This window comes from Spermophilus citellus, assembly GCF_964194105.1.
Source record: "Spermophilus citellus genome assembly, chromosome: 17".
Classification (NCBI taxonomy): domain Eukaryota; kingdom Metazoa; phylum Chordata; class Mammalia; order Rodentia; family Sciuridae; genus Spermophilus; species Spermophilus citellus.
Window position 1 is genome coordinate 73,762,231 of NC_138199.1, and position 12,288 is coordinate 73,774,518.

At 46.2% G+C, this 12,288-nt stretch overlaps 1 protein-coding gene and 1 long non-coding RNA gene across 2 annotated transcripts in view; one reads left to right on the forward strand and one right to left on the reverse strand.

Moving 5' to 3' along the window:
* The window catches only part of PRPSAP1 (phosphoribosyl pyrophosphate synthetase associated protein 1), a 29,955-nt gene extending 19,981 nt beyond the window's left edge, over positions 1 to 9,974 (reverse strand). Inside the window, exons 1-3 of the mRNA XM_081270508.1 lie at positions 9,631 to 9,974; positions 5,819 to 5,871; positions 2,018 to 2,084 (exon numbers count right to left, since the gene is read on the reverse strand). Coding sequence (XP_081126634.1) covers positions 2,018 to 2,084; positions 5,819 to 5,871; positions 9,631 to 9,800 — 290 coding nt within the window. The 5' untranslated portion in view covers positions 9,801 to 9,974. The remainder of the gene's footprint in view (positions 1 to 2,017; positions 2,085 to 5,818; positions 5,872 to 9,630) is intronic.
* A 327-nt stretch (positions 9,975 to 10,301) lies between these two features.
* LOC308635767 lies at positions 10,302 to 11,952 on the forward strand. Its single transcript, XR_014019259.1, has 3 exons — positions 10,302 to 10,433; positions 10,981 to 11,066; positions 11,187 to 11,952. It is a non-coding gene; the product is annotated as an uncharacterized lncRNA (long non-coding RNA).
* The last annotated feature ends 336 nt before the right edge of the window (positions 11,953 to 12,288 follow it).

Consider the following 12,288-nt stretch of genomic DNA (forward strand, 5'->3'; position numbering starts at 1 on the left):
GACCTCAATCTCATCATCCCAACAGCAAAATGTCAAAATCTTCAATAAAAAGTCTTTAAAAATGTCAAAGTTTTGAAGGCCAAAGGAAGAGTGAGGATGAGTAGATCCAACTAAACACCAGCTGAGATTCTGAACTAGATCTTTCTGCTCCAAACATCACTGCAACAGTGGGCAGAACTAACATGGCCCGAGGATTAGACAGGAGTCACTTGTTTAATATTCTGATGGCCGTGTTGTGATTACAGAAGGAAAAGTTCTTGTTTACAGGAATTACACACTGAACTTCTGGGCTGGGAAGCCATCAGAGGGCCACATCAAGGCTGGGTAGAGCTCAGAGGGAGAGCACTTGCCCAGCATGTGCGAAGCCCTGGGTTCCATCACTAGCACCACATTAAAAAACAGAGATGGTAGTACAAGCAAGTTTCCTGTAAGTTTGATTGCTTCAAACTAAGAATTTTTAAAAGATGAGATAGCTCTTTTATACTGATATGCCTAGTTCTTTGTTTGTTTGGTACTGGAGATAGAACCCAGGGACACTACTACTGATCCATATCCCTAACCCTTTTGCCTCTCCTTTTTTTTTTTTTTTTGTACTGGAACTGAACCCAAGGTCACATAACCACTGAGACATAGCCCCAGACCTTTTTTAGAGATAGGTCTCACTGAGTTACTTGGGCCCTCACTAAGCTGCTGAGGCTAGCTTTAAACTCTTGATCCTCCTGCCTTCAGCCTCCCAAGCTGCTGGGATTACAGGCAGGCACCACCATAATCACCTGTCTGTATTTTTAGTAATTAACATTGTTATTGTTATGATCAGAAAGAAAGCATTAAAAATCAAATATTTGGGCTGGGGTTATGGCTCAGCGGTAGCGCACTTGCCCGATATGCATGAAGCACTGGGTTTGAGTCTTAGCACCACATATAAATAAATAAAATAAATAAAAAGGTCAATCAACAAATATTAAAAAAAAATACATCAAATATTTATTACCTGCCAGTAACACTGTGTAGGAGATTTGGTTATATTTGAGTGTATATAACTCCATGACCCTGCTGTTCTTGGTCTCCTGCAGACCCAGCCCTCTCAATTCCCTCAATGGCGGCAAAAACAGCTGTCAGGTAGCATTTAAGGATTAAACATGAAACACACAAAATGCCTGGACACCACAGGCACTCAGTGCCAGTCTTCTTTTTGGGAGGAGCGGGTACGAAAGACTGATAGGCCCATGCAGGGTGTACAGGGCTCTACCACTGAGCTCCATCCTCAGCCCTTTTTGCTTTGAGACAGGGCTGACTAAGTTACTCCCACAGCCTCAGCCTTCTGAGTACGCGAAGTCCAAGCGTGTACTACTACACCCAGCTTCAGTACCATCCTCAATGCTAACAAAGCCTTAGGAATGCAAAGGGGATCAAGAATCCCATTGTACAGGCAATGAAAAGAGAAAGAATCCCAGATGTATGACCACAGGCCACAGGCCCCTGGGTCAGCCCTCCTGTGTTATGGGAAGGAGTGATGATGCCGTCTGTAATAGAGATGGCCAGAAGAGGCAAACAATGCACAATAAAATGGTGTTCAGGGCTGGGAGGTGGCCCAGCCATCCAGAGCTTACCTCGAATCCAGGAGGCCCTGGGTTCAATCCCTAGAAGACCAAAGAGTAAAAAAAAAAAAAAAAAGAAAAGAAAAAAAAGAAAAGAAAGGCCATCTGTGAACCAGGAGCAGTTACAAAGCAGGTTCAACAACAAACTCTTCTACAGAGTGGAGCTGGCAAACAATGGCCTGGATTTAGTGCACCCAGAAACAAGAGATCTTGTCCTTGAGGTGTTTAACGCTTGGGAAGAGGTCAAGTACACTGGTACAGTATAGTGCAACAGTGTAGGAATTCTAGGAGACCAGAAATGTGTTCTGGGAAGTATTTAACATGCTGACAAATTTATAGTTTAGGAAAACCTTGACTTGCTCACATGGGAAAAAATGGTTTTTAGAGGAAAAAAAGAATTCATCAAATAGTGCTCTTACCTGGGTATTGTCTGTATAATGAAAATGTCTTGGCCACGAACAGATTCTTTTATTTCAACTCTTGTTTCTGAAAAATAGAAATGTTCTCAAGTTTTAACAGCAGCACTTCACAATGCAATGATTAGCAGCTGGCACTTAAAGGGAGCAAAGAAAACTCCAAATCAACACTTCAACTCCTAAAACAAAGTCAATTCCTGACGGACTCAAGAATGACAAACATACACATCAGGACAGTCAAGCTGGTGGGGCATGGGGGTGCTCCTGGGAGGCTGAGGCAGGAGGATGACCAGTTAGAGGCCTGCCTTGAAAACTTAAGACCCCATCTAAAAATAGCATTTATTAAAAGGGTTGGTGGGGAAGCAGAGATCAGTGGCAGAGTTCTTGTCTAGCAAAGTGTGAGAGCCTATGTTCAATCTCTAATGCTGTGCAAAAAAAGAAAGAAGTAAAGTCAAGCTAGGGAAAAAATAAGCCAAAAGTAGAAGATAAAACTAACCAGCTGGGCATGTTGGCACACACCTGTAATCCCAGCAGTCTGGGAGGCTGAGGCAGAAGGATCACAAGTTCAAAGCCAGCCTCAGCAATGGTGAGGTGCTAAGCAACTCAGTGAGACCCTGTCTGTAAATGAAATATAAAACAGGGCTGGAAATGTGGCTCAGTGGTGGAGTACCCGAGTTCAATCCCCAGTACCAAAAAAAACCAAAAAAAACCAAAAAACTAACCAACAGATTCACATGAAGTCTCTGTCAAAAAAATAAAAAAGAAAACCAATAAACAAAATAAAATGGAAATACCCCCAAAACTATCACTGAAATAAAGATACTTGTACATAAGATGCTTAGGAGGTTCTGCGGTTGTGGCTCAGCGGTAGAGTGCTTGCCTAGCACTGGGGTGGCCCTGGTTCGATCCTCAGCACCATGGAAGAAACAACAACTAAAATAAAGGTTAAATTCTTTAAAAACAAAAAGATGCTAGGGGAGTCTATAGCAAATAAAGAGATCAAAGGCTAACACCCTTATTTTCATTCAACAAACGCTGAGGTCCTAAAGTAGAGGACAAGGACCAAAAGGATGAAGACTGACCCGAGAGACAACTCAACACAAAGGCCAGCTAACCCTCCAGGCCAATGTGCTGGAGGCTCAGGAACACACAAGGAGGACGGGCATAGGAGTCCATGAGGAGACCAGGAAGGGGGCAGAATGTGCCAGGCAGATATATGGTCACTGTGGCCACTTGGAAAGCAGGGCAATTGAAAGAAGAGGTAAAGCAGGGGGCCGGGAAGCCAACAGAGGCCCAACCACATGGCACTCTGGCTTTTATTTTATGTGTAACAGGAAAGCAACTCCACTGGACAGTCTGAGGGTGGAAAGAGTTTGACTAACTTGTTGTAAAATGATGGCCAGCTACTGTGAGAAAAGTGAGAGGGCAGAAATGTCCTCAGGGAGGCAGGGAAGTGCACAAAACATGGTGGTGGATTTGAGCAAAGATCAGGCAGGTAAGGGGGCAGAATAGGATCCCAGAGGGCCCCGTGTGACAGCCAGGCAGACTGGTTGCCAGTCTGTGGGTTAGCACGGGTTGAGCAACCCTAACCCAGAAATCCATGCTCCAAAACTTGAAACTTTCTGAGTGCTGATGGTGCTCAAGTAGTTTTGGATTTTGGAGCGTTTCAGGTTTTTGGATAAGGGATGCTCAATAGTAAAGTCTATGCAAAATATTCCAAAATCTAAACAACTCGAATATGGAACACTTCTGGTCCCAAGCATTTTAGATAAAGTGTAATAAGGAAGGAGTAATAAGTCAACAATATTTCCATTTTAGAAATACCCTGGTGGAAATACCAGCTACTCAGGAGGCTGAGGCAGGTGGATTGCAAATTCAAGGCCAGTCTAAGCAATTCAGCAAGACCGTGTCTCAAAATAAAGAACAGAAAGGGCTAAGGGTGTAGCTCAGTGGTAGACTGCCTGCCTGACACACAGGAGGCCTGGGTTCAATCCCTAGCACCCTCAAAAAATGATAATAATAAATAACTACCAATAGAGGTGAAGAGAGTGGATGAGAGAGGCAGGAAATGAAACAGGAAGGCCACCGGAAACTATGGCTCCAGAAAGACCATGAGGCACACAACCCATCATGAGGGAAGGGTGGGAAAGGGTTTTCCTTACTCACCTTCTCCTCCCCAAGTGCTTCATCTCATGAGACCCCCAAATGTAACACTATGATTTAAGCTGGAGACTGCTAGAGTACTGGGCCCACCCACATTCAGCTTTAGATTTTAAATCTCTGAATTCCCTCGCAGTAGATAAAGTCCTAAAATCACCCAGTACACCATACCTATGCCTATAATCCCTACAGCTCAGGAGGATCACAAATTCAAAGTCAGACTCAGCAATTCAGCAAGATCCTGACTCAAAAATAAGAATCGAAAAGGCTAGGGAGGCTGGGGTTGTTGCTCAGTGGGAGAGCACTGGGTGAGGCACTGGATTCAATCCTCAGCACCACATAAAAAATAAATAAAGACATTGTGTCCACCTACAACTAAAAATATTTTTTAAAGTGGCGCTTAAGAATGTGGCTTGGTGATTAAGTACCCCCGGGTTCCATATCTGCTACCAAAAATAAATAAATAAATAGAGTCACCAAGTAAAAAGTTGCTAAGTGTAGAAGCCGGGTGAAAGGTGCCAGGTGGTAAATTAAAACACAAGTGAGGGCTGGGCTGGGGCTCAGCGGCAGAGCACTTGCCTAGCTTGTGTGAGGCACTGGGTTAAATCCTCAGTGCCACATAAAAGTAAACAAATAAAGGCATTCTGGTCATCTACAACCATGAAAAAACAAACAAACAAACAAACAAAAATCCACAAGTGACTTATCCACGTCTGGGAACACGTGCCTTCCACACAACAACCCACTGAACTCCATTCCATGTTCCTTCTGCAGTGCTTGGCCAGCTTAGACCCCATTGTCACTGTCCTGGTAACTCCTCCTCAAGCTACTTAAGTCAGTTATAGTTACATCTTAGAAAAAGAAAGGGAAGCAGAGAGTCATGTACCTAGTCTTTCAATTTTGTAGAAACAATCTCAAATTATTGTATACTAATTTGCCTTTGCAATTAATAGGAGCAGTATAGTCTGAAATACCTGGCCCCACGGGGACGTTTCTGATCCAGCACTGAGAGAACACTGGCCACCACAAAACGCCTTCAAGTGCTGTCAATTTTGTACAGTTCTCTGCACACCGGTGGGAAACAAAAATGGGTCACCAGCCCACCGTGAGAGTCTAGAAGACTTGAAAAAATTTAAGATGGAGCGAATTTAAAGACAACTTTTTTTTTAAAATTTTTTACTATTTATTTTTTAGTTTTCGGCGGACACAACATCTTTGTTGGTATGTGGTGCTGAGGATCGAACCCGGGCCGAACGCATGCCAGGCAAGTGCGCTACCACTTGAGCCATATCCCCAGCCCTTAAAGACAACTTTTTAGTAAGTCATTATACCTAGCACCCAATGGCTCTTGACGTCATCTGATGACAAATGAGACAAACGTAGAAAGTATTTATCAACTACAACCTGATGTAGAAGAAAAAACATTCTATGTGTCTCCTTGTTTTATTCTAAAACAACAGATGAATATTTACATCATCATGGAAAAAAAGGAAAGGAGACACTGTGGAAAAGAAGTCAGATCTCAAGGGAAGCACAGAAGGACAGTACGTATACCTCTGACATTGCCGTGTTCTACTCTCTAAAAACACGCCAGCTAATTCAATAGCTCAGGGAAGAAAGGATCTTCAGGAAACACTAACTTACCTCCGTTAGTCTCCTGATATACAACAGACTTCCCCAACTCAGCACCAAGACGCCTATAGCACAGATAAAACAAGACAAAAAGGCAATTAAGAATTCTCTTCCTAGGCAAATCCAGTTCATGTGTCTATTTTAACAGAAAGTAACTAGAGGGCACTAGAGGGAAGCCCAAGCTAAAACCCCACCCCTGCTCCCTAAGCAGAGTGCCATTTTGTAACAGTTTTATTGGAGAAAGCCCACAACCTATATTTAACATCAGGGTCACTGTGTTTTGTGGTACTAGGAACTGATTCCAGGAGGCTCTTCCACTGAGCTATATCCCCAGATCCTTTTACTTTTTTAGATTTTGAGACAGAATCTAAGTTGCTCAGGCTGGCATCAAACTTGCAATCCTCCTTCTGGGGTTGTGGCTCAGTGGGAGAGCACTGGGTGAGGCACTGGATTCAATCCTCAGCACATAAAAAATAAATGAAGACATTGTGTCCATCTACAACTAAAAATATTTTTTAAAGTGGGGGTGGGGCTTAAAAATGTGGCTTGTTGATTAAGTACCCCTGGGTTCAATATCTGCTACCAAAAATAAATAAATAAATAGAGCCCAAGTAGCTGGGATTACAGGCATGCACAACTGTGTTAGGTTTGGTTTTCTGATTTTGTTTGCAGTACTGGGAACTGAACCCAGGGTGGACTACCACTGAACTATCTTATCTCCCTAGTCTGTTTTATATTTTATGATAGGGTCTCACTAAATTGCCTAGGCTGGCCTAGGACTTTTTCTGTATCAGCCTCCCAGATAGCTGGGATTATGTGCACAAACCACCATGCCCAGTGATTCATTGTTTTTTGAACAATAGTTGTCTTGGAAAATCATTCCCAAATACATGGTTACCAGCAATGACTTCAAAAACACAGTCACACATAAATGCCTCAATTGTCAAAAGCATTATATATAGATGGAGTCTGGCATGACAATGCACACCTGTAATCCCAACAACTCAGGAGGCTGAGGCAGGAGGATCACAAACTTGAAGCCAGTCTCAGCAACTAAATCAGTCCCTATCTCAAAATTAAAGAAAAGAGCAGGGGATGTAGCTCAATGGTAGGGTACTTGCCTAGAACAACAAGGCCCTGGTTCAATCCCCAGTACCACACACACAAAAAAAGGTTTGTAGGGCTGGGCTGGGGCTCAGTAGCAGAGTGCTTGCCTAGCATGTGTAAGGCACTGGGTTTGATTCTCAGCACCACATGTAAACAAATAAAGATCCGTTGACAACCAATAAAATATTTTTAAAAAAAGGCATGTAGATGAAAAGGAACTTTAGTGCCATTAACCAGATATAGTATGAATCTTGCCTGGATATGTTATATGTCACAAGGGTAGAATCTATTTAAAACCACTCCAGCCAGGTTCATGCATACAACAGAACCTCACCAGCCTCTAGGATGAAGCTCTAATATGTGCGAAAGCACAAATGAAACTTGAAAAATACCCAAGTAAAATAAGCTGGACACAAAAGGATAGATATTGTATGATCCCATTCAATAGGCAGTACCTAGAACAGGCAGATTCACAGACAGAAAGCAGAATAGAGGTTACCAGGGGTGGGCTGGGGATATAGCTCAGTTGGTAGAGTGCTTGCCTTGCATGTACTAAGATCCTGGGTTCTAATCCCTGGCACCACAAAAAAGAGAGGTTACCAGGGGCTGTGGAAGGGGAGAATGGGAGTAAGTATTTCGTGAGCACATAAAGAGTGTGTTTGGGGGCTGGGGATGTGGCTCAAGCGGTAGCGCGCTCGTCTGGCATGCGTGCGACCCAGGTTAGATCCTCAGCACCACATACAAACAAAGATGTTGTGTCCGCCGAAAACTAAAAAATAAATATTAAAATTCTCTCTCTCCCTCTCTCTTTAAAAAAAAAAAAAAAAACTCCAGCCCCCTCCCCCCAAATTATAATAGTAGAACACATGTAAAAAGACTTCTAGTAGAAGCTGGATGCAGGGCACCTGGGGAGTAAGTACAACACACCTCTAACATATATTATGGGAATGTAAGGCACCCAACTCTTTGGCTGATTAAAGTGCATTAACCAAAAATCTGAAATTCCTTGGCTGGGCTCAGTGGCACACACCTGCAATTCCAGCTACTTGGGAGGCTGAGGCAGGAGGACAACAAATTTTCCAGCCTGGCAACTTAGTGAAATCCTGTCTCAAAAAATAAAAAAGAGCTGGGGCCATAGTTCATGGTAGGGTACACCAGGCCTCACTCCAGGGCGGGTGGGGGTGGGGTCAAAGATCCTTGGTTGAATTCAGAGCTGAAAATAATCAGGAAATAAAATATGATAACCTCAAAGGTCAGTCATCTTCAAACCCTGTTTAGTGGCAAAACTCTTTCTTCAAATAAAATGTTTTGGAGAGGATGGGGGTGTAACCCAGTGATAGAGAGCTTGCTTAGCATGTGGAAGGCCCTGGGTTTGACCCAGACCAAAAAAAATATTATAAAGTATATACACACACAATGTTACTAGAAACAATATATAGAGCAAATAAGTATTTGCAAATATTTGTTATTTACAGTGACTTCAAACCTTTCTAGAACATGGCAGAGAACAATCTAACATTAAAAACAAACAAAAACCACTGTCTTTAAATGTGCCCTTCTCTCTTAGCTTCTCAGGCAAGGTCATGTGTGGTAAATCTGACCCAATGTAAACAAACACAACCTTCAAGTTTAAAGTTAGTGTTTTAGTTGGCCTCAATAAGACAAATAATAGGGGCTTAGAAACAGAAGGTAGTAGACTGCAAAACAACTGTTTTTTAACACTCTTCCAATCTCAAAACTCCAACTGAAAAACAGCTGAAAAAAGTGTTAAGTTTTGTTTTCCTCTACAATTCCATCTAGAATTTTACAACATTATGAATGTAATTGTCCCCAGCCCTGAGAATTCACCCAGGAAACCTAACATAAACTGTTTAAAATGTGAAAATGACTGGGCCTGGGATTGTGGCTCTGCCATAGAGCACTCGCCTAGCACATGAGAGGCTCTGGGTTCGGATCCTCAGCACCACTAAAAGTAAATAAATAAAGGTGTTTAAAAAATGTGAAAATGACTAAATATTGCAAGACAAACTATTGGCTTTATCTTTATATTCCTAACAAGTTTGTTTGGAAAGGGTTCTTCCTGTAAGGTTCTTCCCATTAGAAGTCTGGGCTTAAATAACAGGTTATTATCAGAGGGCCACTAGGAGCCCCTGCTCTGCTATGTATCTGATGATCTTCATTATCACCGTCATGCTCACAAAAGCCCTGTCCAATAGACAGAATCATCCCTTGACAAATGAAGTTCAGGAAAACCAAGTCTTTTGCTCCGGGGCACAGAGTTGGTAAGTGGCAAGAAGCCAGGGAAGGTATTCAGAGCTGTCAGACCCAAAAGCCACTTGAGGCCACAGGCTCCGAAGGGCGAAGGCTTGACTTGAATGCTCCAACCTCAAGCCGCCTCAGAGAGCACGGTTAGGCCTATCTCTGCTCCGGCCAGCCCCGGCCAACGCGCTCCCAGAGCTGCCCCTTCTCCCTGCCCTCCGCACCCCCTCGGTGTGTGGCCCGACACAACCCCCACCCCGTCTCGCTCGGATCCCAGGGACAGCGGCGATCAGCTCCAGGGGGCAGCTCCAGCCGCGGAGCGGGCCGCGCCCTGACGCGCCGCGCCCCCGGGCTCAGCAACGCCCCCGGCGCCGGGGATGGGGAGGCGGCCCGCTCTCCTGGGCCGGGCTGTCACGCCGGGCGCCGAGGGGCAGGCAGCCGGCCCGCCGCGCGCTTACTCGGTGATGCGCTTGGCCAGCTCGGTGCAGGCGGCCGTGGAGTTGGCCGAGAAGACGCGGTAGCCGGTGCGGGCGGCGTTCATGGCCGGCGCAGCGGCGGGGCGGGCTCCCGGGGCGCGGAAGGCCGAGCACGCGGACAGTGGGGGCAGCAGCAGCAGCTTCTTGGGCATCGTCCGGCCCGAGGCGCGGTGGCAGCGGCCCACGAGGGGCAGAACCCGGAGCGGTTGTGACGGCCGCGGCGGCGAGTCGGCCTAGGGCTGCGGGACGCGCCGCGGAGCGCGCGGGAGGGGCGAAATCCCGCCCTCGGGCCGTGCTCCTTGGCCGCTCCCGTCGAGCCCAGCGCGCCGCCCCGCCCAGCCGGACGCCCGGCCACGCCCCCTGAAGAGCTCGCCCCAGCAGCCCGCGGGGCGCCGGCTAGAGCGCCCGCACCGCCGCCATATCTGGTGAGGGCAGGGCGGCGGCGACGCTTTGGAGCCTGTTCTGCCGACCGACGCATCACCGCTCTCTCCGCCGCTTGCTGTTGCAGCTCTCGGAGGAGCTCTAGCTCCCCTACCGTGCTGAGTAGTGCATTCAGGTTAATAATGTCCCCAGCTGTTTCAACTTTTCTGCCAGAATCAAAAATGTCTGCCCCCATGGAAGTAAATGACCTAGCTCCGCGTTGGCGAGGCGCATGCGCACAACTGAGATTTATTTGAAAAGTGGAGGGCGGAGTAAACGCCAATTTGGGGACTGGAATTCTAAAACGCCGCAAAGCTGGCCTGCTCCTGAGCCTGGCGTATGAGGTTTCCGCGTACTCTGACCTTGTACGTGCGTGTAAGGCAAGGTTCCCTGGACGTGTCAAAGGCTCCTGAGGGTCTTGGCTCTCACACTTGTCCCAATCACCGCAGCCCCCTTGTTCCCCTTCCCTGTGCTCCGGTCCCTCAAAGACCCCCTGCATCCTTATGCACCATCACCTCAACCACCCTAAACCCCCCAGCCCGCAGGCCTGCACTGCGTGTAGTGGCTTGTATTTTCATTTACCTTTGTGCACGTCTGTCTACGCACTAAGCGCAAGAGCAAGATAGGTATTGCTTACTGTGGGAAGCCATTCTGACACGTGATTGGGTGACTCCCATTAAGGGCCTGAGGCACTTTGGCTCTGTCGAAGCTTTCCCGACCCTTTCCTGATGAGAGAGCCCATCTGTGTGGGGGTGTGCCTGACCACTGACCCCGGGGACCCAATCACTGACCCTGACCTTGGAGTGCAGCCCCCCCCTCAACCTTCATTGGATGGAATTCTCCCCTGAATCTCTTGTTCCCCAATAAAGGGCTACTCCCAGGCGTGTTGGGGCGCTCTCTCTCTCCTGCTAGCCCTGAGTAATCCTCGCTGCCCTGCTGGGCGGCTAGAGGTGGGAACCAGAGAGGTGAGCTGGCTGGGACCTAGCAATATAAATAAGGTAACTGGTCTGTGTGTTTTATTTCTATCTCTTCTAACTAACTTTATGCCTAGAACCTCATTAATGAAACCACTGCGCAGGCCGAGTGGTAGAGCTTACTGCTTAGCATTTCTCCCGCAGGCTGTGGTGCTTATTCAGTACCGTCCAAAAGGAAAGGAAAGTGGAACCACTAGTTATGGCTGCCCCACCACCTGGAGGGGATGGAGTGTCTTGCTCTTGCTCATTGACACTACCATCTCTGAGAAGGTCAGCCTATTGTGACAGAGGACCTAAGGGAACAACAGATGATGACTCAGCCTGTCTTGACACTTGAAAATTTCGGGATTTGGAAATGGAAGGGCCCGGGGATCTGCTGCAACCTGGCCCCTATTTTGGCTGGGTCTCCAAAATTACTGTCCCACTCACCCCCTTGATGGAAACAAAACATGGTGTGGTCAACTTAGGCCAAATTAGTAACCATTGCAAACATGGACGCAGACATAAAGCTTGTTGCCTTTTAAAACCCGTGCACACACACACACACACTGCTGGGGATTGAACTCAGAGCCTTGTGCACGTGAGGCAAGCACTCTACCAGCTGGGCTACATTCCCATCCCTCATCTGAATGTTAATACACACTCAGCACCTACTGTTTGCCAGGGCCATATTGGGTGCTCAGCTTTTTCAGTGAAGAAAAAGACAAAAATCCCTACCTTTGAGAAGCTTTATAGCAGGGAAAAGATCAAAAAAATAACAATAATAAAAATAAAAAGTCGGGCTGGGGATGTGGCTCAAGCAGTAGCACGCTCGCCTGGCATGTGTGCGGCCCGGGTTCGATCCTCAGCACCACATACAAAGATGTTGTATCCACTGATAACTAAAAAAATAAATATTAAAAAAAATTTTTTAAAAAAGTCATCCTAATAAGCAAGTAAAATTATAAAGGATGTTAGAGGCACATCTATTTCCTATTGCTGCAGTAACAGTAACCACAAGGAAAATTCATGATCTTATAGTTCTGAAGGTCAGAAGTCCAAAAATCAGGGCTGGGCTCCTTCTGAAGGGGTGGGGTAGGGGACGGCACACCCTGGCTTTTTCCACTTTGTAGAAGCCACTCGCATTCCTCAGCTCATGGTCTCCACCCTCCATCTCCAAAACTTGTAGTGTAATAGAGAGGAGTTTGAATGTTTCCAACCCAACAAAATAATAAAGCTCTGAGGCGTGTTCCTGGAGAGTCAGTAT